The sequence below is a fragment of the Hylobates moloch genome, unplaced genomic scaffold (assembly GCF_009828535.3).
Source record: "Hylobates moloch isolate HMO894 unplaced genomic scaffold, HMol_V3 SCAFFOLD_1, whole genome shotgun sequence".
Classification (NCBI taxonomy): domain Eukaryota; kingdom Metazoa; phylum Chordata; class Mammalia; order Primates; family Hylobatidae; genus Hylobates; species Hylobates moloch.
The window spans coordinates 185795375-185821357 of record NW_026652276.1 but is presented as its reverse complement, the minus strand read 5'-3'; the positions used below and the strand labels follow the sequence as shown (position 1 = coordinate 185821357).

The following is a 25983-nucleotide window of genomic DNA, read 5'->3' as shown; positions in this document are numbered from 1 at the left end:
AGACATTTAAAGCACCTGGGCATAACAGAAAAAGGCAGTAAAAAATGAGCAGTAGTGGTTAGTTAAATGTGGTACCTAGAAATACAAAGTTAACCCTTTCTAGTAGGAAGAAAGAGAAGGGATGATTTATATCAAATCTGAAAAAACGTATATAAATTATGGAAGACTACCAATTAGTTCGACAACACAGGAGGTTATAGTAGTGTTGTGCAACCTGATAATGAGTACAAACAGCTTTCTCAATGAGTTTTGCTATAAAGAGGTTTAGAGAAATGAAATAATAAAAAAGGAAAATAATTCTCATATTTATATGTGATAGGAATGATCTAATAGAAAAAGTGAAGATGCAAGAGACATGGGATGACTGCAGGCAAGAGGGAAGAATGATTTTGAAAAGGTGAGAAGGGGTAAGATTCAGAGGGCAAGTGGAGGAACAGGACTCTAATTTTTTTAAAAGTGACATTTTTCTTTTTTCTTTATTTTTTATTTTTTTTTTGAGACGGAGTTTCGCTCTTGTCGCCCAGGCTGGAGAGCAGTGGCATGATCTCGGCTCACTGCAACCTCTGCCTCCGGGGTTCAAGCAATTCTCCCGCGTCTGCCTCCGAGTAGCTGGGATTACAGGCGAGTGCCACCCCACCCAGCTAATTTTTTGTATTTTTAGTAGAGATGGGGTTTTGCCATGTTCAGCAGGCTGGTCTCGAATTCCTGATCTCAGGTGATCTGCCCACCTCAGCCTCCCAAAGTGCTGGGATTACAGGCGTGAGCCACCGCGCCCGGCCATTTTTCTGTTTTGTAAGAAAAAACAGAATTTGAATATAAATACAAAATTTTAGATTTGAAGTTGTGTCCCCAGGACCTAAAACAGTAGCTGGCATATAACAAGCCCTCAATAAATATTTACTAATTTAGAGCACTGAATTAGAACTTTTTTTTTTTTTTTTTTGAGACAGGATCTCACTTTGTCACCCAGGCTAGAATGTAGTGGTATGATCTCGGCTCATTGCAGCCTAGACCTCCCAGGCTCAAGCGATCATCCCGCCTCAGCCCAAGTAGCTGGGAGTACAGGCACAAGCAACCACACTCAGCTAACTGTGGTATTTTTTTTTTGGTACAGATGGGGTTTCATCATGTTGCCAAGGCCAGTCTTGAATTCTTGGGCTCAAGCAACTGGCTGGCCTCAGCCTCCCCAAGTGCTAGGAATACAGGCGTGAGCCACCACGACTGGCCAGCACTTATTTCACTTAAAATCTTAACTTCTTATGGCCCCTAGGCCCTACTCCTCTCATCTCTTCTTAATATTCTTCCCTTGGTCTATTACTCCCATGTTTGATATTTTTTCCCTGTTCTTTAGGGCAATCTAAATTTGTTCCTGCCTTGGAGCTTGTGTACTTGCTGTTCCCTCTACCTAATTATATTTAAAGAAAGTCATACCATTGAAATAGTACTTGCTTAAGCCAATAAAATCAGAGAAAAAATAGTACTCTTCGTTAGAAACAGTACATTATCAAGATTCCTTTGCTCTAAATAAGTGGTAGGCAAACTAGAACCCTGGGTCAAATCCAGCCTGCTTCCTGATTCTGTAGACACTTTAAAGTGTTATCGGAACACTGTCATGTCCATTCATTTACACACACAATCTGCTTTACAGCTGCAAGAGCAGAGCTGAGCAGTTACAACAGAAACCATATCATTGCAAGTCTTAAATATTTACTCTTTAGCTCTTTACAGGAAAATTCTGCTGACCCTTGCTCTAAATTTAATTCTAAATTCCAAAATAATTAGGCAAGTAAAAGAGGATTTTCAATAACACACACGTATTTTTTAACAATCAGGAACCAAATTAAATTTAAAAATGAGAAAATGTATGGAGAAACTGAGCTAGCTATAAAATCTAGTATTAAATGTCACATGTTGACCCAGGTTTTTAAAACTCTATCCCCTTAAATAATCAAATTTTAAATGTCACAATAGGGGTTTTTTAAAAACTCAGTATTTAATCCTTCATTTGGCTGAATAAAATTATCATGAGATTTCCTGGTATTAAAAAATGAGGATTTTGGCCAGGCACGGGGGCTCATGCCTATAATCTCAGCACGTTGGGAGGCCAAGGCAGACAGATCACTTGAGCCCATGAGTTCAAGACTAGCCTGGACAACACGACAAAACCCTATCTCTACAAAAAAATACAACATTAGCCAGGTGTGGTGGTGTGTACCTGTAGTCCCAACTACTCGGGGTGCTGTGGTAGGAGGACTGCTTGGGCCTCGGAGGTGGAGGCTTCAGTGACCCATGATCACACTACTGTACTCCAGTCTGTGCAACCTTGAGGTCCTTTTTTCAGTCCCTTAACCCCCCCCCCCCCAAAAAAAAGGATTTCACACAATTGTCTACCATAGCTGCTGAAACAAAGGGTATTTCCATTTCCTTTTCTTTTTCCTAAGAGCAGTTATTGTCTTGTGCAAGCTCTTAGAATCCTTGGGAATGTTTATGGTAGAAGAAAGGTTAAAAGTGTTCTAAGCCCTTCACTTCCATTTCAACCAGAGTTGTTTTCCTTTTATCTGTTTTATATATTTTGTTTTTGCAGAAGTATTTGAAAAGCACAGGTAGTAACAAATTCAACCAATATCTAACAGCACTGGTTTAGTGAGAAAAAGCAAGACATGGATCTAAAATAGACCAGGAATATCACCCTAGTTCTGATAACTTACAATCCCGTGACTTCAGGGAAGTTAGTTAACCCTTCTGAGCCTTTGTTTTCACATCTGTGAGAAGAAGTTAATATTGGGCACACAGTACAAAAATAATGCAATAACACATGTAAAACATTTACCTGGCACAGCAGTGCTCAACAAATTGTAATTCACTCCTTCTCTTACTATTAAGTTGAACAATACAGAATTACTGATACCAGACCAATTTTGACCTATAAAAATGGCATTCATATAGTTCAACTTAATCCTGCTAAAATCAGCTGTGCAGACAAGAGTTACCAGAGGGTAGAAAGGCCACCTTACAAGGGTGACCCTTGGCTGGCATTTGGGAATTTAGCTGGTAAACAGTTCGCTACATTGATAAGAAACTTTCCTCAAATGTTAAGGGTAGCTTACTCTGCCTACACTGTTTATACAAACAATATGGTTTATGTTGAATACTTATTTTCTTTCTGGGAGTCTGGAATGTTGGTACATTCTAGGCAGGTGCCTACGTGCCATCCCTCAAGAAAAACTTTGGGCACTGAGCCTCTAATGAGCTTCCTTGGTAGACAACATTTCACATGTGTTGTCACAATTTATTGCTGAAGAAATTAAGTCATCCTATGTGCCTCAATGGGGAGAAGCCTCATGGAATCCTGCACCTGCTTTCCTTCAGGTTTCACCCCATGTACCTTTTCCCTTTGCTGATTTCACTTTGGATTCTTTTGCTGTAACAAATCTTAGCCATGAGTACAACTACATTCTGGATACTGTGAGTCCTTCCAGCAAATCTTTGAGCCTAGGGATGGTCTTGAGATCACATTTGACAATCAAGTTTTAAAATACAACTATTTTAATGGCAATTTTGTTGAACTGTATTGTAAGCAGTCCTAACTTCTCAGAATATATTACATAAAATTAGATGGCAAGGTAAATTTTGATGTATTTACATGCTATCATAATGTGATACTCTCAAGGGTTAAATTCGATAAACCTACTTTCTCCTATACTAAATGTCCCAAATTGCCAGGGTATTGACTTCTTCTGAGTAGACACAAACTTTCAGGAATGCAATCTGGCAACATATATCAGTAGCCTTTAAAAAGATCTTGCATTCCATTTGACCTAGTAATTCTAGATCACATTTATTCTAAGTAAATCATTAAAGACATGTACAAAAGTTATGCCAAAATGCTGATTCCACTGCAATATTTGGCTCAAACAACTTACATATTCAATGAGACTGATTAAAACTTAATTTTGGTATACCTCTAGACTGGAATACCATGAAACCATTCAAACAGGAGTTTGAAGAAAGAAAGGAAGAAAAAAAGAACGCCTTTGCATACTATTAGAAGGAGTCTGAATTTAGATTTAAAGTCAACAAGGAACCAGTGATGTAAAAAGCCGGGAAAATCAAATGACTTATGTGTTCTTAGAAAAATTATGGCTTATGTGTATTGTCTTTGAGTGAAAAATAGAATATATGAATAAGAGGGCTTTTTCGGCGTGAATTTATTAGAGAGGACAAGAGGGAAAGAAGAGAGAATTAGTATAGTACTAATTTTATTAAGTTTGAACTACTCACAGAACATCTAAGTGGTCTAGTAATGCAGAGGGCTATGTGAGTGGAGCTCATGAGAGAATTAGGTAAGGATGATTTGGAAGTCATGAGCATGCAAAAACAGTGAAAGCTACAGAAGTAGATAACACCTCCAGGACAGTTTAAAAAGTAAGTAAGTGCAGATCCCTAGAAAACACAAATATTTAAGAAAAGGAAGAAACATTTAAAAAGGAGATCATGCCATAAAAAGAAAACCAGATGGAAAAAGAGTTCGACGATTCCTCAAAATGTTAAATGTGGAATTATGTTATGACCTAGCAATTCCATTCCTAGCTATAAAACCAAAAGAATTTAAAACAGGGAGTCAAACAGATACTTGGTATGTTCATAGCAGTATTATTTACAATAGCCAAAAGGTAGAACAACCCAAGTGTACATCAAGAGATGAATGGATAAGCAAAATATAGTACATCTATACAATGGACTATTATTCAGCCATAAAAAGGAATGAAATTCTGGTATATGCTATAACATGGCTGAATCCTGAAAACATTTTGCTAAGTAAAATAAGCCAGACATAAGAGAATAAGTATTTTATAATTCCACTTATATGAGGTATCTAGAATAGGCAAATAGAGATAGAAACTAGAATAGAGGTTATGAGATACTAGGAGAAGAGGAAAGAAGGAGTTATTTAGTTAATGCGGAGTTTCTATTTGGGATGATAAAGTTTGAAAACAGCAGTGATGGCTGCACAACACTGTGAATGTACTTACTGCCCTGAATTGTTCACTTAAAAATGGTTAACATGATAAATGTTGTATCTATTTTGCCACAACTTAAAAATACGTATTTTCACTAAAGCCAAAGGTAAAGAGAGTCAATAGTATCAAATTCTGCTGCAAGATCGGGCAATATAAGAAGACCTGAGAACTAAGCATGGGCCTTAATGTAATGGTAGCATGGTCACAGTAATAACTAAATTATACATAGCAGGTAGAAGAATTAATAAAAGGAAGAATACCGTAAGGATTTGGACGTCTGAATGGACCTACATTTTGGACCGTGCCCAATTACAGGAATTAGAGGCACAGATAAAATTGACAAAGGGTCAAAACTTAATCCAAATGAGTCACCCAGGCCCTACCTTTGACCCCTTCAGGTGATACTGGGAGCCCGGAGAAGGTGACATGCTGCTCCTAAGCCTTGGTAAGTAAAGCAGGTAGAACAAATAGTGTGGTAAGGCTGGTTTGCATCTGGCTCCAAGGGAATATCAGGGTGTGGTTTCCTTTCCCTCAGACATATCGAAGACTGAAAGTAGCATTCTCCTGGCCTAGAATCGGTGATAGTGGATCTTCAGAGGGCAATTCATTGACTCCCCCAACAACACTGTCACAAAACTACTGGTAGATCAGCTACTGCGTCCTGCCTGGTATGGGACTGAGTGCAGTGGGACTGGAATTATTATTGGAAATAGGGTCACTGCTGCTCCAAACTGATAATCAGGCACTATCCTAGGAGGTATTTTATAGAGCAGATAGTCCAATCTCCAGTTTTACAGACCAGGAGATGACTGATCTAAGTGTCACAAACTCTACATCCAAGTCCTACCTCTACCACTAAAGTCACTATATATCCTCGGGACATGCCACATAACTACTCTGGGGTCTCAGTGCCCATATTTGTAAAATAAACTCCTAACTCTTAATTCTAAGTCAACATGGTATTATAATAGCAAAGAAAAAATACCTTAAAGTACTTAAATTAGTCTAGCATTTTTCCCATCAAACTGCATTGTCTCTACTATCCCTGTGAAATTTACCAGAGTACTATTTATGACTGTTGATTATTTACTTAATGAAGCAAACAGCCTACATTACAAAATGATACTAGATCTTATTTTAGACTAGAGTTACCCAAAGCCTAAATTCTGGTAGTCCTAAATTTATACCACTTTTAATTTTCATTACTTCACTAACTTTACAAATATATTGAACATTTTTGGTAATCAGAAGTAGAATTATTTTGTTTTACTTTTTTGAGACAGGGTCTTGCTCTGTCACCCAGGCTGGAACGCAGTGGTGCGATCATGGCTCACTGCAGCCTGAACTCCTGGGCTCGAGTGATCCTCCCACCTCAGCCTCCCAAGTAGCTGGGACTACAGGCATGCACCACCAGCTAATTTTTAAAAAATTTTTATTTTGTAGAGACAGGGTCTCATTGTATTACCCAGGCTAGTCTCAAACTGCTGGGCTCAAGCGATCTGCCTTTCTCAGCCTCCCAAAGTACTGGAATTACAGGTATAAGCCACTGCACTGAGCTGAATTATTTACATAATATTTCCATTCTTAAAAATGAAAAAAGGCTATTTCCAAATGTGTTGTAATTCTAAATTAACGTCAAAAACTTTAAAGGAAGAACAACCACTACTCTGTTTGCAATCATCTATTTGATATTGCCACATTTTTCTGGAACCACTTTACAAATTTAAAATCTTATTTTATACCAAAATCCTCATTCATTAAAAAATCATCATAAATTATCATCTAAGACACACCATATATTATTAGTGCAGAAATTTAAGTAAGAGCCGGGCGCGGTGGCTCACGCTTGTAATCCCAGCACTTTGGGAGGCCGAGGCAGGCGGATCACGAGGTCAGGAGATCGAGACCACGGTGAAACCCCGTCTCTACAAAAAATACAAAAAAAAAAAATTAGCCGGGCGTAGTGGCGGGCGCCTGTAGTCTCAGCTACTCGGAGAGGCTGAGGCAGGAGAATGGCATGAACCTGGGAGGCGGAGCTTGCAGTGAGCCGAGAGCGCGCCACTGCACTCCAGCCTGGGCGACAGAGCGAGACTCCGTCTCAAAAAAAAAAAAAAAAAAAAGAAATTTAAGTAAGTTAGAACTGAAAATCTAAAAAGGGAAAAATGCCAACCATTAAATTGAGGGGGCATTTAGAGAAAAAGAACAGTTTAGAATGATGGAATAAATAAGCTCTAATTCCTCAGAAACTGGACTTAACTTCTTCTTCCCAATTAAAAATTTAATTTCTTCTCTGTATAAACTCTCGAACTGTAAGTAGGTTTTGATGAGAAGCTCATACCAGCATCTTAGATCTTAGGTAAAACCTCTGATTTTCCCTTTGAGTGTTAAGACCTCCAATAACATACATCTCAATAATAAAACCATAGCCAGTGTATGTTATTGAAGGCATAACATGAATAGGTTATACTAATTGTTATATTAATAGGTGTAAAAAATCTCCATAACTTCTCAACATACTCCTTCAGATTTGTGATCAAAATCTGTCCATTTCTTTTCTCTCTCTTACAATCTATTATTTTTAAATATTTGTATTAAAATACGTAAGAAATTTAAAAGAGCAACTGAAGTTTGGTATGACAATTGTCTTCAGTTCATCACATGTGGCATTTCACTTCATTTTACTCCTCTATTAACTAAATGTGACTCTTCTGACCTATGTGGCAGCATGAATCTGGAGCCACGCAACTCTGGGTTCAAACCTAACTCTACTTTTTATTAATTATGTGGCCATAGGCAAATGTGTTAATCTCCTTGAGCTGCATTTCTTATAAAATGAAAATAATACCTGCCTTTTTGCTGGGATGATTAAGATATTTTATATAAAACATATTGCTCAAAGTAGGGGAGCTGCTTAACACTTACGGAACATTACATGAATACAATGAGCTCTGTATGTATTACAAGCGAAAAAATTATAAGAAAAAATTGTTTATGATTAAGTATGAAACAAATAAAAAATTCAGCATCACCCTAAGAACACCTGTAAACATGGCTGGGCATGGTGGTTCATGCCTGTAATCCCAGCACTTTGGGGGACCAAGGTGGGCAGATCGTTTGAGCCCAGGAGTTCAAGGCCAGCCTGGTCAATGTGGTGAAACCCTGTCTCTACTAAAAATACAAAAATTAGCTGGGTGTGGTGGCATGCGCCTGTAATTCCAGCTACTCAGGAGGCTAAGACATGAGAATCCCTTGAGCCTGGAGGTTGCAGTGAGCTGAGACTGCCCTACTGCACTCCAGCCTGGATGACAGAGGGAGACTCTGTCACAAAACAAACAACAAAAAAAGAACAGTTGTAAACAATGCAAGGACAGTACTTTAAAGCAGGCTTTTGAATACAAAAACCCACGCTTAAATGAAAGCACCTCCAATTAGTACAAACAAATCAACACTCCCTTTAAAAGCAGCAGAAAAAAAAAGTTTCTTCATAGTGGATTAAATGTCAAGAAATCACAAGCAAAAATGTTAAACACTGGGTGAAAAAAGAAGTAGTAAAAAGTTTTTGAAAATATTCTATTACATACAAAATATTTTAAAATCTTCAATTATACAAATTCAAACTAAAAATACCCAAGCACCGGCTGAGCACAGTGGTTCATGCCTGTAATCCCAACACTTTGGGAGGCCGAGGCGAGTGGATCACAAGGTCAGGAGTTCGAGACCAGCCTAGCCAAAATGATGAAACCCCATCTCTACTAAAAATACAAAAATTAGCTGGGAGTGGTGACACACGCCTATAATACAGCTACTCGGGAGGCTGAGGCAGGAGAATTGCTTGAACCCGGGAGGCAGAGGTTGCAATGAGCTGAGATAGAGCCACTGCGTTCCAGCCTGGGCGACACAGCAAAACTCCATCTGTTGCTGGGAGTAGGGGGAACCCAAGCACCAACAAATTAATGACTCCTGTCAGCAGGTGGCTCTAGTGACACTGGAATAACAATATCAAATACTATAGGAAAATACAGTTGGTAAAAAATGTGTCGATTCTCAGAAATTTGGAGTCAAAAAAAGTCATGTCAATACTTCAATCCAATAATGAATATTAGTGGTAATGCTATTTAAAAGGAAAACAAAGTTAGCAATCATGTTCTCAGTGTTTGAGAAAGAAAGGTAACTTCGCCTTTTTTTTCCTTTAAAAAATGGCTAGGAAAGAAGAAATTTAATATTTTCCACTCATACCTCTTCCTACTTTCTAGCTCCAGAAGGGTTTTTTTTTTTTTTTTTTTTTTGCTTATGTAATCAATTTAAATACTTACTCTGAACCTGCAGCCATTTCCAAGTATGATGTCTCTGCTGTATCAACCCCCAATGGGATCACTATGCTCATGACGTTCGCCTCTGGTAAATTCGATTACTATGGAGTCCTATGCATTGGTATCCAAAACACTGGGGCATGCCAGCCACAGTGCTCATTGCAAACATCTAAGTGCATCCACAAACCCTGTTTAAAAGAAAAGGAGACAAAAAAGCAACAGTCACACTATAACAGTAAGTAAAATAACATGAAGAAAACATTCTTTATTAAAATCTCAATATAAATTGAAATTTGCTTAGAGTCTCTCTCATTAATTTTTCTGGAATTGAGTTATGTGATCATGATCAAAAGAAAAGTTTCTAAATCACAATCTTTCTGAGGGAATGAATTTAGAATGCCACAAGAAGATTACTAAGACATATTTAGTGAAGAACCAAAAATTATTCATTTTAAAAGATAAAATGTAATTTCTTATAGTGTCAGTATGCAAAAATAAGTCTTCTTTGTTCAGTGAGTGATCTAACAATATACTAACAAATACTGAGTACTTACTATGGACTAAGCACCATAATCAGCTTTTTACATGGATGGTCTATTTAATCCTCCTAATTCTAAGGTAGGTATCTCCATTTTACCACTGAGGAAAAGAAAACCAAAACAGGCTAATACCGAAAAGCACTGTGTAATTGTCTATTATTGTATATTTTCATATTATAATAATTAGTAATCTGGTAGCTCTCCTCCAGCTACACATGGTTTAAAAATAACTGAATCAAGGTTGCTCCACTTAAGAGATGAAACCAGGATGTGAACCAATTCTACTCTACTGTTTGTATCTGTATGTAAGGGAAACTATGTTATTTGTAATAAATTCAATTATTGTACGGTAGTTTTCATTTTCTATAACAGGTAAATCTAGGTATACTGTTGAGGGAATTCTCTTTTTCTTCCGTTAATATTGTTCAATTATTAAAGAGTTAATACTCCCTAATTCAATTAGTAGAAAAAACTAATGAATTTTTTTTTAACAAATTTACAATAGCAACTAAAAGATACTTAGATTCAACATCAATTTTTCTAATTTAAATTCACTACATAACAGTGGCTACAGGTATGTTTATAAAATATCTACTCAAAGTCTTCTCAAAAATTATGCAGGTGCAACTCAGGAACAAAACCAATATAGATAATCCTATAAATTAGAAAACAGCGACAGTCATTATCCTTGTCTCTGTAATGTAATACCTGAAATATTGAAAAGCAGTGTGCAATTGTCTATTACTGCATTTTATATTATAATAATTAGTAATCTGGTAGCTCTCTCCCAGTTACACATAGTTTAAAAGTTCAATGCTGCTAGTTTTCTTGCAGCATTCAAACCACTATTAACACGTTATTTACCCGCTTTAGTAATCTTCCCCCATAATGTATGAACTCGCAATCTGTATAATCTGTGAAACAGGAATTAACCTGAATAGATATTCTCAAATGTAACTAAGTATTACAGGCAGATATAAGAATTGCTACTTGAAGAAACACTGTTTTTTATGTTAGACTCACAAAAGTCTTGTATTTTAGGTATATACTATATTTAGTGGTATATTTATTTACCAGAGGCAGACACTGAAAGGAAATCAAGTTATTATTAAAGTCTTTTAAGTAACTGAGTGATATTTCTTATCTAAAATAATCTACTTAGGTATTTATTTACTAGTATGTCCCTTTTTATATAAATATGCCATCCTCAATACATACCACACTTGAGCTGTTTCAGTAAAGAGCTTGCCACAAACCTCCTTCAGACAATGATTTCTATTTGTGCTATTGCTGCTTGTGTTCCAAACTGCACAGTGCCTGGGACATAACAGCATTCTACAAAGAATTGGTGAATGCATTAGAGCACTTGAGATGAAACTGCAGCTCTGGCTTAATTAACTAAACGAACTATCACCCTGTATAATCAAGTGTCATTAAAAACGACTACATGACATCCCCATAACTGCATTTCCCTAAAAACACAGAAGCTTATCCTCAGGACAAAGATACATCATCACATCCGAAACAGAACTGCAGACTCTGAATTTAATTCAATAGGAAAAGCAGATCTCAGTAATTTACTCACAAGAGGTCAGAAGACAAGAGGTCATATGTATTAAGACACCGAGGCAATCTTATAACGAGAAAACTCACATTGCTTAAAAATGTCGTTGATATTTAATAAAATGATGAATTCGTTAGGGTCCAATCATAGTTTTTTTAAAAAGGGAAAGCCAATGTAGTAAGCAGAAAAGATGTGACCTTTAACACAGTGAGCTTAAAAAACAGTCAAAAATAGGCCGGGCATGGTGGCTCACACCTGTAATCCTAGCACTTTGGGAGGCTGAGGCGGGCGGATCATGAGGTTAGGAGATTGAGACCATCCTGGCCAACATGGTGAAACTCCGTCTCTATTAAAAATACAAAAATTACCTGGGCTTGGTGGCATGTGCCTGTAATCCCAACTACTCAGGAGGCTGAGGCAGGAGAATCACTTGAACTAGGGAGTCAGAGGCTGCAGTGAGCTGAGATCGCGCCACTGCACTCCAGCCTGGTGAAAGAGCAAGACTCCATCTCAAAAAAAAAAAAAAAGTTATAAATAAAGGGAAAAGGTTTTTAACACAACCTTAACAATTAACACAATGTTTCACATCTTATGTGTGAATCAAAAAACTGGTCATCCAGCTGACAAGTAAAATATGTACAAAATACATTGAGAATAAAGGGCAGCCATTAAAGAAATAATATAAAAGGAAATACCATGAGATGTCTGGTAAATCTGAGGTCCAAGAAAGAATAAATGTCTTCACAAAACCTGCTTATCCAGAATAGACCTAGAAACCAAGTGAACATAGGAGTTTTGAGCTATTTTTAAATGGCATAAAATTACAATTACTTCTAACTAACATGGTACCTAAAACCAAAGTGACTCACACAAAGCAGCCAATTCTTAAAAGGATAAATTTACTCTTCTCTTTTCACACAAATGAATGTAAACACAAGTAAAGGCAACAATAAAAGCTGAATACTAAATCAAACTGGAAAAAGAAACACTGGGATACAATATTAAATTTAATATTTAAAAAATTTTAAAAATAACTGTAAAAATATTAAATTTTAATACAATATTAAAAACAGATTTAGCAAAGGCTACAATACCAAAACAAAAACAATAAAAACAAACAAGACTCTCAAGTAGGAAAAATGAAGTAAAAGGCAAATAAAGCAATTAAAGTAGAAAACAGTTTATCAGAAAAACTGGAAGACTGAAGCTGCCTTTAAGACCATGTTAAAATAAACAGAAAACAGGCTGCGCACAGTGGCTCACACCTGTAATCCCACCACTTTGAGCAGCTGAGGCAGGCAGACTACTTGAGCCTAGGAGTTCAGGAACAGCCTGGGCAACATAGTGAGACATCATCCCTACAAAAAATACAAAAACTAGCTGGATGTAGGGATGCACACCTGTAGTCCCAGTTACTTGGGAGGCTGAGATGGGAAGACTGTTTGAGCCCAGGAGGTCAAGGCTGCAGTGAGCCATGATTGCACAACTGCACTCCAGCCTGGGTGACAGAGGGAGACGCTGTCTTAAAAAAAAAAAAAAAAAAAGACAGAAAACAAAAAGTAACACTTTAAAGATTAATATGATACCCAAAAGGCAGAAAGAATAAAAATACGAGGAAAAGTATTTTTCTAAAATTACAAATAAAAGTGCCCAATATAACAATCTCTTTGAGGAAAGAGCCATTTATTATATTTCTGTCCTTTATAAGCACCTGGCACAGTGCTTAATATTTTAAATTAATGTATATATTTTGGATGTGTATCACTAAGAGACTAAGCAGGTAAATTTTTGGCTTAATTACTAATGGAAATAATTAAAGAAACTTGAAATTTTGAGGAGACATGTAACTGAGATTGGAAATTAAACAGCCCTTATTATTCATTTACCATTTAATTTACAGCAGCTGACTACGGTAAAATGAATAGACAATCAAGATCCATTCCAAGTTACTACCTATGAATGCTTGGGCAAGTCATTTCACTGCTCTTTCAACTATAAATGGAAGTTGATTAGGCTGATGATCTTACAATTACATTAATAGATTATTCCAAGTAATCAAAACAACAGAATTTTAGATTCTAAAAAACTATAAAATATAAATTTGATAACAAAATGAATATGTATTTCTACAACTGAGCTAGCATTACTACCAGATAGTGCTCTACAAGCACTTATCTGATACTCAAACTTCCCCAACTAGTGGTTATAATAATAATGATAGCAAATTCTGAATGCTTACAATGCTTAATCTCCACAATAAGCCTATGGTATAGGTGCATTTATTATCCCCATTTTACAATGAGGTAGAGAGGTTAAACTTGTCTGAAGTTCATAACTAATAAATAGCCAAATCAAGATCTGAACCCTTGTGGTCTGATTCCAGAGCCTACACATCAGTATGCCTGAAATTAAAAACCGCCAGATGGCCGAGAGCTGTGGCTCACACTTGTAATCCCAGCACTTTGGGAGGCCTAGGTGGGTGGGTCACCTGAGGTAAGGAATTCAAGACCAGCCTGGCCAACATAGTGTAACCATGTCTCTACTAAAAATACAAAAATTAGCTGGGTGTGGTGGGGCACACCTGTAATCCCATCTACTTGGGAGGCTGAGGCACGAGAATTGCTTGAACCCAGGAGACAGAGGTTGCAGTGAGCCAAGATTGCTCCACAGCACTCCAGCCTGGGTGACAGACTTTGCCAAAAAAAAAAAAAACACCAAAAGAACAACAACAACAAAAAAAACCCTGCCAGATGATAGGTAAAATAAATAATCTAGAATTTACAATTAAGGAAGAAAAAATTGACAGCTGCCTCTCTCAAAAAGGGAAATTAAATACTTAAGTATCTCACTCCAGAATATCTGGATTGCATTTCCTCTGATCATTAAATGAAACCGCACTAACAAAACCGACCTTGCTCCTCCCTCAAACCTGATCTAGTTAACAAACTTACATTTAATCTGTAACAATGCATTAAAACACCACAAACGTGGGCAAATACAGTCACAAAGTCTAAAATTTGTGTTTATGGCCAGGTGCGGTGGCTCACACCTGTAATCCCAGCACTTTCGGAGGCCAAGGTGGGTGGATCACCGAGGTCAGGAGTTCGAGACCAGCCTGGCCAACATGGTGAAACCCCCACCTCTACTAAAAATACAAAATTAGGTGGGCATGGTGGCACATGCCTGTAGTCCTGGCTACTCAGGAGGCTGAGGCAGGAGAATCACCTGAACTGCATAGCCTGGGCAACAAGAGCAAAACTCTGTCTCCAAAAAAAAATAAATAAATAAAGCAATAAAATAAAATTAAATGGAACACTACTCAGTCATACAAAGGAACAAACTATTACTACAGGCAACAACTTGGGTGAATCCAAGGTAATTATGCTGAGTGAAAAAAAAAAAAAGCCAATCTTGGCTGGGCACAGTGGCTCACACTTGTAATCCCAGCACTTTGGAAGGCTGAGGCGAGTGGATAATTCGAGGTCAGGAGTTCAAGACCAGTCTGGCCAAGATGATGAAACCCCATCTCTACTAACAACAAAAAAAATTAGGCCGGGCCCAGTGGCTCACGCCTGTAATCCCAGCACTTTGGGAGGCCGAGGCAGGCAGATCACGAGGTCAGGAGATCGAGACCACCCTGGCTAACATGGTAAAACCCTGTCTCTACTAAAAATACAAAAAAAAAACCAAAAAAAACCAACTTAGCCAGGTGTGGTGGTGGGCACCTGTAGTCCCAGCTACTTGGGAGGCTGAGGCAGGAGAATGGCGTGAACCCGGGAAGCGGAGCTTGCAGCGAGCCGAGATTGCGCCACTGCACTCCAGCCTGGGCGACAGAGCGAGACTCAGTCTCAAAAAAAAAAAAAAAAAATTAGCCAGGTGTGGTGGCGGGCACCTGTAATCTCAGCTCATCAGGAGACTGAGGCACAAGAATTGCTTGAACCTGGGAGGAAGAGGTTGCAGTGAGCCAAGATTGCACCACTGCACTCCAGACTGGGTGACAAAGTGAAAACTCCATTCCCCCCCGCCCCAAAAAAAAGCCAACCTCAAAAAGTTACATACTATTTAACTCCATTTATATAACATTCTTAAAGTAATAAATTATAGAAATGGAGGATAGGTTATTCAGAAGGAAAGGGGTAGAGAGAGGTAGGTATGGTTACATAGGAGAACAATATTAAGGATCCTCGTGGTGATAAAGTTGTTCTATACCTTACCTGTGGTGGTGGGTACAGGTACCCACACATGTGATCATAATGCACAGAACTAAATCTAGACAAACAAACGAGTACAAATACAACTGGGAAGCCTGAATAAAATGAGAAGATTGTATCAATGTCAATATTCTGGTCTTGGCCAGGTGTGTTGGCTCACGTCTGTAATTTCAGCACTTTGGGAGGCTGAGGCAGAAGGATCACGTGACGATAGCAGTTTCAGAACAGCCTGGGCTACAGTGTGTGACCCAAACTCTACAAAAATAAAAAAATTAGCTGGGCATGGTGGTGCAAGCCTGCAGTACTAACTATTCAGGAGATTGAGGTAGGAGGATTGTCTGAGCCTAGGAGTTTGAGATTACAGCAAGCTATGATCATACTACTCTCCAACCTGGGCAACAAAGGGGAGACCCTGTCTCTTAAAACAAACAAACAAACAAACACACACTAGTCAGGACATTGTACTACAATTTTACAAGATGTTACCATTGAGGGAAACTGCGTACCATGGTTTGAATAAGATTTGTCCCTGCCAAAACTCATGTTGAAACCTTAATTTCTAGTGAAGCAAGGTTATGATGTGGAGCCTTTAAGAGGTAGGGCCTTGAACAGAAGGTGTCTGGATCATGAGGGCCCCGGCTCTGTGGGTGGCTCGGTGCTAGTCTTGTGGTAGTGACAGCATTATCTCTGGCAAGACTGGATTAGTTCTCTGAGGAATAGATTCGTTCCTGAGAGAGTGGGTTGTTAAAAATTTTAGCCAGAACACCCTTTGAGTTCTGCTTTTTCACATGTGCCCATTTCCCTTTTGATTTTCCTCCATGTTGTGATGCCACCATGCTTCTTGAACTTCCCAGCCTGCAGAGCAGTGAACTAAAAAACCCTTTAGGCCGGGCGCAGTAGCTCACACCTGTAATCCCAGCACCTTGGGAAGCCAAGGCAGGTGGATCACGAGGTCAGGAGATTGAGACCATCCTGGCTAACACAGTGAAACCCCGTCTCTACTAAAGATACAAAAAAATTAGCCAGGCGTGGTGGCGGGCGTCTGTAGTCCCAGCTACTCGGGAGGCTGAGGCCGAAGAATGGCATGAACCCAGGAGGCGGAGCTTGCAGTGGGCCGAGATCGCACCACTGCACTCCAGCCTGGGTGACAGAGCAAGACTCCGTCTCAAAACAAACAAACAAACAAAAAAACAACAAAAAAAGCAAAACAAACAAACAAAAATACAAAAAACCTTCTATTAATTACCTAGTCTCAGATATTCTGTTATAGCAACACTAAATGGACTAAGACACTGGGTAAAAATACATAGAATTTCTCTATTATTTCTTACAACCATATGCAAATCTATAATTATCACAAAATTAAAAGTTTAATTTTTTAAAATGACATTAAAATTGTGGCCTTCAAACTCTTTTTGAGCATTGGTAGCAATTTTCCTATACATGAAATATTAACACAGAAATCTAGGCATCCTTTTTGATTGTAACATGAAAAAAGTTTTAATCTCCTATGCTTTAACCAATAATTGTTAGTGTCCACTTGAAGTGCTGTACTAAGAAAGCCAAATATAATGGGAGAATGCCACAGTGATGTCTGCCAATGGGTAGAGTAGGCATTTGTACTTCATATTTGCTACATCTGTGGTTTAAAAAAATAGCAGGGGAATGTCCACGCCTGTACACCCTCTCACCTATGGCTTCCTGAAGAACTGTTTGAAAATCAATAGCTAAAAGAAAATCCTGACTTAAAATCTGATAGGAAAAACTTGTTTCACTGGCATATTCTACTTGTCCAAAGGACACACTGAGTAGAATATTTTTTACTCTTACAAAAAATAGTGTTAAAGCTTATTGTAATTAATAATCAAACAACAACAAAATCCTAGGCTGGACATGGTGGCTCACAACTGTTATCCCACATTTTGGGAGGCCAAGGCAGGAGGACTGCTTGAGGCCAGGAGATTGAGGCCAGCCTGGGCAAAAAATCAAGACCCTGTCTCTACAAAAAATTTTTTAAAAATTTGCCAGGTGTAGTGGTATGTGCCTGTAATCCCAGCTAATTGGGAGGCCAAGGTGAGAGCATCACTTGCACCCAGGAGTCTGAAGTTACAATGAACCATGACAGCACCAGTGTACTCCAGCCTGGGGAACAGACCAAGACTCTGTCTCTAAAAAAAATAAATAAGTAAAACAAAAATAAGTAAATAACTTTTTTTAAAAATCCTGCAAACACTTTTTTTTTTGTTTTGAGACGGAGTCTCGCTCTGTCATCCAAGCTGGAGTACAGTGGTGCGATCTCTGCTCACTGCAACCTCCACCTCCCAGGTTCAAGCGATATTCCTGCCTCAGCTTCCCAAGAAGCTGGGAATACAGGCGTCTGCCACCACGCCCAGTTAATTTTTGTATTTTTAGTAGAGACAGGGTTTCACCATGTTGGCCAGGCTGGTCTCAAACTCCTGACCTCAGGTGATCTGCCTGCCTCAACCTCCCAAAGTGCTGGGATTACAGGCTTGAGCCACCACGCCCAGCCCCATTTTTCTTTAACTTACTTAAGCTATATAGACCATTAGACTTGATCATTATTACTTTTTAGCCTTTTTTTTTTTTTTTTTTTGAGATAAGAGTCTTGCTGTGTCGCCCAGGCTGGAGTGTGGAGTGCAGTGGTGTGATTTCGGTTCACTATAACCTCTGTCTCCTGGGTTCAAGAGATTATCCTGCCTCAGCCTCCTAAGCAGCTGGGACTACAGGTGCGCCACCATGCCCAGATAATTTTTGTATTTTTAGTAGAGACAGGGTTTTATCACTGGCCACACTGGTCTCAAGCTCCTGACCTCCAGTGATCCACCCACCTTGGCCTCCCAAAGTGCAGGGATTACAGGCATGAGTCACCATGCCTGGCCTTTATTTATTTATTTATTTATTTATTTATTGAGACATTTTCACTCTGTCACCCAGGCTGGAGTGCTGTAGCACAATCTCGACTCACTGCAACCTCCGCCTCCCATGTTCAAACAATTCTGCCTCAGCCTCCCAATTAGGTGGGATTACAGGTGCCCACCACCATGCCCAGCTAATTTTTGTATTTTTAGTAGAGACAGCATTTCATCATATTGGCCAGGCTGGTTTCGAACTCCTGATCTCAAGTGATCCACCCACCTTGGCCTCCCAAAGTGATGGGATTACAGGCATGAGCCACCATGCCCCACCTTTTTCAGCCATTAAATAACCAAATAAGAGCATGTTTTTGATTAAAACAAAGTTGGCAATTATTTTATTCTGTCATTTTTTCTTCCCCACTCGCCCACCAATCCCCCCAAACCCCAAGATGGAGTTTTGCTCTTGTTGCCCAGGCTGGAGTGCAATGGTGCCATCTTGGCTCACTGCAACCTCCATCTCATGGGATCATGCGATTGTCCTGCCTCAGCCTCCTAAGTACCTCCATCACAGGCATCTGCCACCACGCCCGGCTAATTTTTTATATTTTTAGTAGAGACAGGGTTTCACCATGTTGGCCAGGCTGTTTTCGATCTCCTGACCTCAAGTGATCCACCCACCTTGGCCTCCCAAGGTGTTAGGACTACAGGCATGAGCCACCATGCCCAGCCTATTCTGTCATTCTTTAATCTCAAGTAAAACAGTGTCCTCACTCTCCTTCTATCTCCTTCTAAGTATGCTTTCTATCACTATTTTGAATCCATTTCTTTCATACTAGAAAACTTGAGACTTTTCTTCTTTCCCTCTCTAAAAACAACGTGCATCAAATCTAATTAATAGAATTTAAACAAATCTTTCTGATGGTACTGTCTACATTTTATTATCTCAGACCTGGGCAATGAATACTTAGCTCTAAGTAGTTTCTTTCCCTATACTAACATGGCTTTTAAATCACTGGTTCCCAAACATAGATCCACAACTGTTACTTTTCATATACCTAAGGATAGGAGTAGAAAATGATAGGTTCCTAGGCCTTACCCTAGAGATTCTCATGTAGTAGGTCTGAGACGTGGCCTGAATGCCTTATCAAAAAATTACAAGGGCATTCACACCAGTGCTCTATTTTAGTATTGGTTACAACATTGGACAGAATATTATACTTCAAAAGCCACTAGTTTCCTCATAACTTTGACCTATTCAAAAAAAGTGTAGTTCACAGTAATTCCAGTCAAGTTCCTAATCTTGATATTTTATCAAGTTACCTTGTTCCATACTAATAATCCAATCTATAACTCCTTTGATTATACAAGTCCTTTTTGCTATTGTTGGCATATCCTTACTCATTCCTCTTCAAATTCACTGATTTTCTTTTCCTTTTCTTTCCCACCCAATAAAAATCATATTAGACCTTCAAGAATCAATGCTTCCTTGAAGCCTTCCCAATTTTTTTAGATAGCTTTAAGACATCTGGCAAATCAACCTCCTAAGGGCTGTTTCCTCAGCTGTAAATAACAATTTGACTAGTCTTTATCTCAAAAGACTGCTCCAGCTATAAAACTTGTTCTACACTAATGTCCTCCATTCTTAACCTTCTAAAGAATGCACTACTTACATTAACTACTGGTTTATATTTTGACAGACATTATTTTAGAACAGCTGTTAAGTGCATAGCTTCCACAATTAGATCATCTATTTGACTCCATAACAAGAACTGAGGTATTTCTATATTACCTCAAAGCCTGTAATTCAGTGGCTAAGATACCCACCTAAATTATTATTGATTAAACCACAATTTCCCTTTTTCTAACACATAAATCTCTCCTCCTTCCTTCAAATGAACATGAAAAAACAAAACCTGCCACTGTTACTAATGTAGTTGCCCCCAGGCTCAGTCCTCCCCATTATTAGTCTCCCATCAATCTTGGATTCAATTTTTCATTTGTTTGATTTACTATTCCCATCCATCTACTGGATGTACATCTATAATATCTGCCATCACTTCAAAAATCAAGCCTTCAAAGTGAAACTTTCTTTTCCACACATCTTCTTTCATTCTATTTTTTATCAGTATTGCCATTCTCTTCTCCTTCTTTCCTTCCAGTTTCCTATTATATCCAGCCACCCAATCTTTTGTGCCTCCTCAGTGTTTAAGACTCATTATCCCTCAGCCGCCATGGCCCCTACCATCATCTTCATCATCTGAATAATCCAACAATCAACAACCCTTTCGATTTGTCACTATCAACTTCTAAGTAATTTGTCTCTAAAGAATGGAATTCTTAGTATTGTTTAAGCATTTCCCTCCTCCCTCAGAGTACAACTATTCTATTTTAAAACCAAATCAAATAAAATTCATTCATTTAACATATTTATTGAACATACACTATGTTCTAGATACTGCTCTAGGTGCTTGGGAATGGGCAGTGAACAAAATTATATTGCTCTTATGACACCTGAAATGACCTATGGCAATCCAATATAATCAAGGGTACCTTCAAGTAGTGGTTTTTTTTTTTTTTCCTGGAGTGCAGTGGCACAATCTCAGCTCACTGCAACCTCTGCCTCCCAGGTTCAAGCAATTCCTCTGCCTCAGCCTCCCACGTAGTTGAGATTACAGGCATGCACCACCACAACTGGCTAATTTTTGTATTTTAGTAGAGATAGGGTTTCCCTATGTTGGCCAGGCTAGTCTCGAACTCCTGACCTCAAATGATCCACCTACCTCGGCCTCCCAAAGTGCTGGGATTATAGACATGAGTCACCGTGCCCGGCCTTAGAGTAGTTTTCTTAAGTAGCTGCCTTTGATTAATGATTTGTTTATTCTCAATACCTTGTCAAGAATTAGTCCTTTATAAGGATCAATAGAAAGCTACAAAAATTTTCAAATGACTTTAATTCAAATTATTGAACAGCCACTCTTTAGCTATGTGACCCTAGGAAATGTCTCAGTCTCAGGCCGTGCACGGTGGCTCACACTTGTAATCCCAGCACTTTGGGAGGCCAAGGTGGAGGGATCACTTGAGCTCAGGAGTTAGAGACCACCCTGGACAACATGGTGAAACCCCATCTCTACAAAAAACAAAACATGAAAATTAGCCAGGTGCGGTGCTGCAGGTGAAGCTGAACACCTGAGGTAAGCTCGGGAAGCTGAGGTGGGAGAATTGCTTGGGCCTGGGAGGTGGAGGTTGCAGTGAGCTGAAATCATGCCACTGCACTCCAGCCTGGGTTAGTGAGACCATCCCTCAAAAAAAAGCAAGAAAGAGGAAAAAGAAAACAGAAATGTCTCAGTCTCGACTGGGCTGATGGCTCATGACTGTAATCCCAGCACTTTGCGAGGCTGAGGCAGGCGGATCACTTGAGCCCAGGAGTTCAAGACCAGCAAGGCCAACGTGGGAAACCTGGTCTCTAAAGAAATTCAAAAATTAGTCAGGCATGGTGGCCCATGCCTGTGGTCCCACCTACTCGAGAGCCTGAGGTGAGAGGATGGCTTGAACACAGGAGGCGGAGATTGCAGTGAGCCAAGAACACACCACTGCACTCCAGCCTGGGCGACAGAGCCAGACTGTGTCTCACAAAAAAAAAAAAAAAAAAGTCTCAGTCCCTCTAGGCCACTCAGGAAAAAATGAGCAAAATACCTATTTTTTTGTTCAGAGTAAGATATGCAGACACAGTGTAGATATTTATTTATTAATGTTAGTTGTCTCTTAGAATATACAAAAATTATATTATTCAGTCCAATGATAATAATCAATTCCAATCAGAATACTGTTGGCCACTAAACAAATGGTGAAAGAACAGCAACTCTATTACTATATTTGAATAGTTATCTTAATATTTCAGATGTATTTAAAATATTTACTATAAAAATCTTAAGACTAAAGTAAGAGTAGGCTTAATTCCTAAGTACTTATCAAACCCATAAAATCAGTAAGGGACCAAAATTAATTATAAATATATATATATATATATACGTAAATACTTTCAAGTTTAAACAGTTTTACTTCTACAGCATTTTCCTGTCTTTTAATTCCAAGACTTACAATATCTCAAGATCAGCTTCCTCCTCTTCATAAGGTAATGTAAATAGAAAAACAAAAACCTGGAAATGAGAAGACTAGTATAATACAACTAGAGAGTTGAAGCTTAAGGAAAGAAAATGTCTGTGCACTTTATACACAAAAATGAATTATGGAATTAATAGATCCGCATATCCAATAAGAAAAATACTCAGTATGCAAACACACATGAGCTTTTAGAGTAGCCTATCTTGAACTTCAAAAAAGCACACAATCTCTGAAAAAATGTAGAATACAGGCAAAAATAAAATGTCAAGAATGATGTTGGTGGATACAATGAGTCCTATAAGGGACCAGTACATTTGCTATGAGACAGACTACACTCACTTTCACCTTCCAGCTTCATTGTAAGGCTGAGGTGGGAGGACTGCTTGATCCCAGGAGTTAAAGACCAGCATGGACTGTTTAGCGAGACCCTATCTCTACAAAAAAAAATTTGTTTTAAATTAGCCAGACATGGTGGCATGGTGCCTGTAGTCCCAGTTACTTGGGAGGCTGAGGTGGGAGGATCGCTTGAGCCTGGGAGATTAAGGCTGTAGTGGGCCATAATCGTGCCACTGCACTCCAGTCTGGGCGACAGAGCAAGATCCTGTCTCCAAAAAAGAAAAAACAAAAAACAGGACGGGGCCTTTCTGCAAAGGGATTATATATAAATGAAAAATAACCCACATATAGTGAGCTCATCAGCCACTCATAAAAACCATTTAAGCATGAGGAAATTGCTGTGTGTAGCTGGGGATTGAACTACAATTGCTTTTCCCAAAATCCTTAATGAACTATTTACTTTAGGAGGTAAGAGGTGTCAATTTTAAACTTCGTAAGTGAAATTTTAAGCTATGCCGACATAATCTCCTTTGACATGTAACTTCTACTATCACTCTAGATCAATTTAAATGATAAATACCAGTTTCTCACAATTATTCTCAAAGTAATTACACAATAAAACAGCATTTGTCTTTTGGTATAACCATATCACATCCATGAGATTTGCCAGTTTAAACATACAATTCAAAGATCAAACGGTTGACAGATTACTGTATAGCTAACGATTAATACTAATATACAGCACCTAGGTTACTGTACACCAATTACAGGCTTACATTTGAAAAAACCACACAATCTGACTCCAGCGATATTAACCATCAGAATCATCAGTTATTTCCCTTAGGAAGCAGTATGTGCAAGATGAACAAGACAAAATTGATAGCTACTATGATGCTTTTACATAGGAAGGCACTCAACTATCTGCCACTAAATTAATCTATAGTATTATCAGAGTTCAAAATGTCCCTAAAAAAGAATTTAAATCTCACACGACAACAAAGGTCTTTGGATCTTGATATGTTCCAGAACCACTTGAAATCTGTTATTTCATCTAGCAGAGTCCTATAAACCCACTGGATAAACGAGAGTCAGATCCTGAAGTCTCATTTTTAGATTTCCAAGACACTAAATGATCAAAACAGTTACAGTATGTAACTGGATCCATCCCCTCTTGAATTATAGAAATCTAAATTTACATATATACAGGAGACTAGATGTTTGCGAGTTCATCAAAGTTAACACGGAGAATTATAAAAAATATATCTTAAATACTGTACTTGTAATTTAAAATGTCCGTATCAATTTTTTAGTTTCAAGCTAAAATGTATTCTTCGAGTATAGCTCCCCTGACTAGAATTCTGGTTTCCTGTTCCTACATAAACCAGACCAGTAATGCAATGTCCACAGTTTTTGGTTCAACATATTTCAAAATAAGTTACCTAGATCTTTGTGGGGCAATCTGAATGTAAACTTCCTTTTAGATTTCTATTTTTTCCCTATAATCTTTTAGTCATCTTGCCCACACCTAACCTGACTACAATTTTCTTCAGCAATTAATTTGCCTTTATCAAGTTTTCCAAAGCATTTAACTTAGTTTGCATTTAAACAGTTCTCTTTTCACATTCATTTATCACTGGTTTATGTAATACTTAATAGAATAATATAAACACATTACAAGTACAATGGAATTAGCCGATTTGGGAACAAACCTATGACTTCCATGAGCATTCATCTCAACTGGTGGAAGCAGCAGAAAGTAGTTTACATTCATTCAACATACATGGACATTAGTATTTTTAAAAGAAGAATTATTAATCCTGCACATTGGTTAAATGAAGATTAAGGAAACATCTATAGTACCTACATAAAAGATTTTAGAAAAAAATAAACTATAAATAGTGATCACCTTAGCATGTGATAGACCTTACACACAGAAGTCAGAGATTTACTTTTTTCCAGAAACTATCACAGAAAAGGCTATAGAGCTTACTAAGAATTTTACCCAAATTAACTTACTGAATTCTCAAAACCACGCTATGAAATAGGCTCTATTATTATTTCCATTTTGCAGACCAAGAAACAAAAGCACAAAGAGGTAAAAAACATTGCCCAAGGTAGTACAACCTGGTTTGAGTGCAATCAAACCAAAGTGGTATGGTTCTGGAATCTCTACTCTATACGATACAGCTTCTAAAGAAGTACTGTTTTGAGTCCTTTTAACAAACATATGTTACTTTTACATCTTAAGAATTGGAGGTAAATAAGCCATGCTCCATATGTCATTCTCTTAGTGCAAATTTTTCAGTAGCACTCCTCTTAAGTACATATGCTTTTATTCTGGCATTCAAGGCTCAACCACAACTTGATCCCAATTTGTACTGCTGTGATTTCAATTCAAGCTCCTTATCCAAATAGCCCATAGGTTCTGGAAACCAATGAATCATCTTCAACTGGAATATACACAAGCAGTAGACAGAGAGTCTGTCATTTGACACTATACAAAGACCAGTATTTGCTTATTTCAGAGACTCTGAAAATAGTGGCCTGCCTTTTAAAAAGAAATGTCCAGCATGATTTCTCAGAAAAGTATAAAGCACCAAGAATCAGGACCTAAATTTTCAACTTTGATTAACCACTATGTAACTTTATGACCTTGAGAAAATCATTTAAACTCTCTGGAGCTCAATCTCCTTATAAAATAAAAGCAGAGAACTGGAATACAAAAGTGAGCTGGAGCCAGTACTAAAATGCAAATTCAAGGCTCCACTCTAAAGACTTGATTATACTGGTCTGGAAAGGGGCCCCAAGAATGTTCATTTTAATATAATTGATACACGAGGTCCTTGGGCCACAGTGAGAAAAAAATAACAAAGAGATCTCTTAAGTCAATTCTAAATGTAGACTCTTAACTTCAGTCAATTAAGGTGCTCCTTTACACGGCCAGGATGGGAGTTCTGGCCTGAAAGAAAATCCTTTTGTTCATCATGGGGCTTGTTTTTGTACC

General features: G+C 38.3%; 1 protein-coding gene across 7 annotated transcripts in view; it reads right to left on the bottom strand.

Annotated features, from left to right (window-relative positions):
- The window catches only part of KMT2E (lysine methyltransferase 2E (inactive)), a 100609-nt gene that overhangs the window by 64453 nt on the left and 10173 nt on the right, over window positions 1-25983 (bottom strand). For 2 of the 7 annotated variants that reach the window (XM_032761309.2, XM_058425611.1), the window contains exons 2-5: window positions 12130-12203; window positions 11803-11943; window positions 11089-11205; window positions 9335-9519 (exon numbers count right to left, since the gene is read on the bottom strand). In XM_032761309.2, coding sequence (XP_032617200.1) covers window positions 9335-9405 — 71 coding nt within the window. In that variant the 5' untranslated portion in view covers window positions 9406-9519; window positions 11089-11205; window positions 11803-11943; window positions 12130-12203. The remainder of the gene's footprint in view (window positions 1-9334; window positions 9520-11088; window positions 11206-11802; window positions 11944-12129; window positions 12204-25983) is intronic. The other 5 variants (XM_032761312.2, XM_032761307.2, XM_032761310.2 and 2 more) reach the window with 4 other exon arrangements.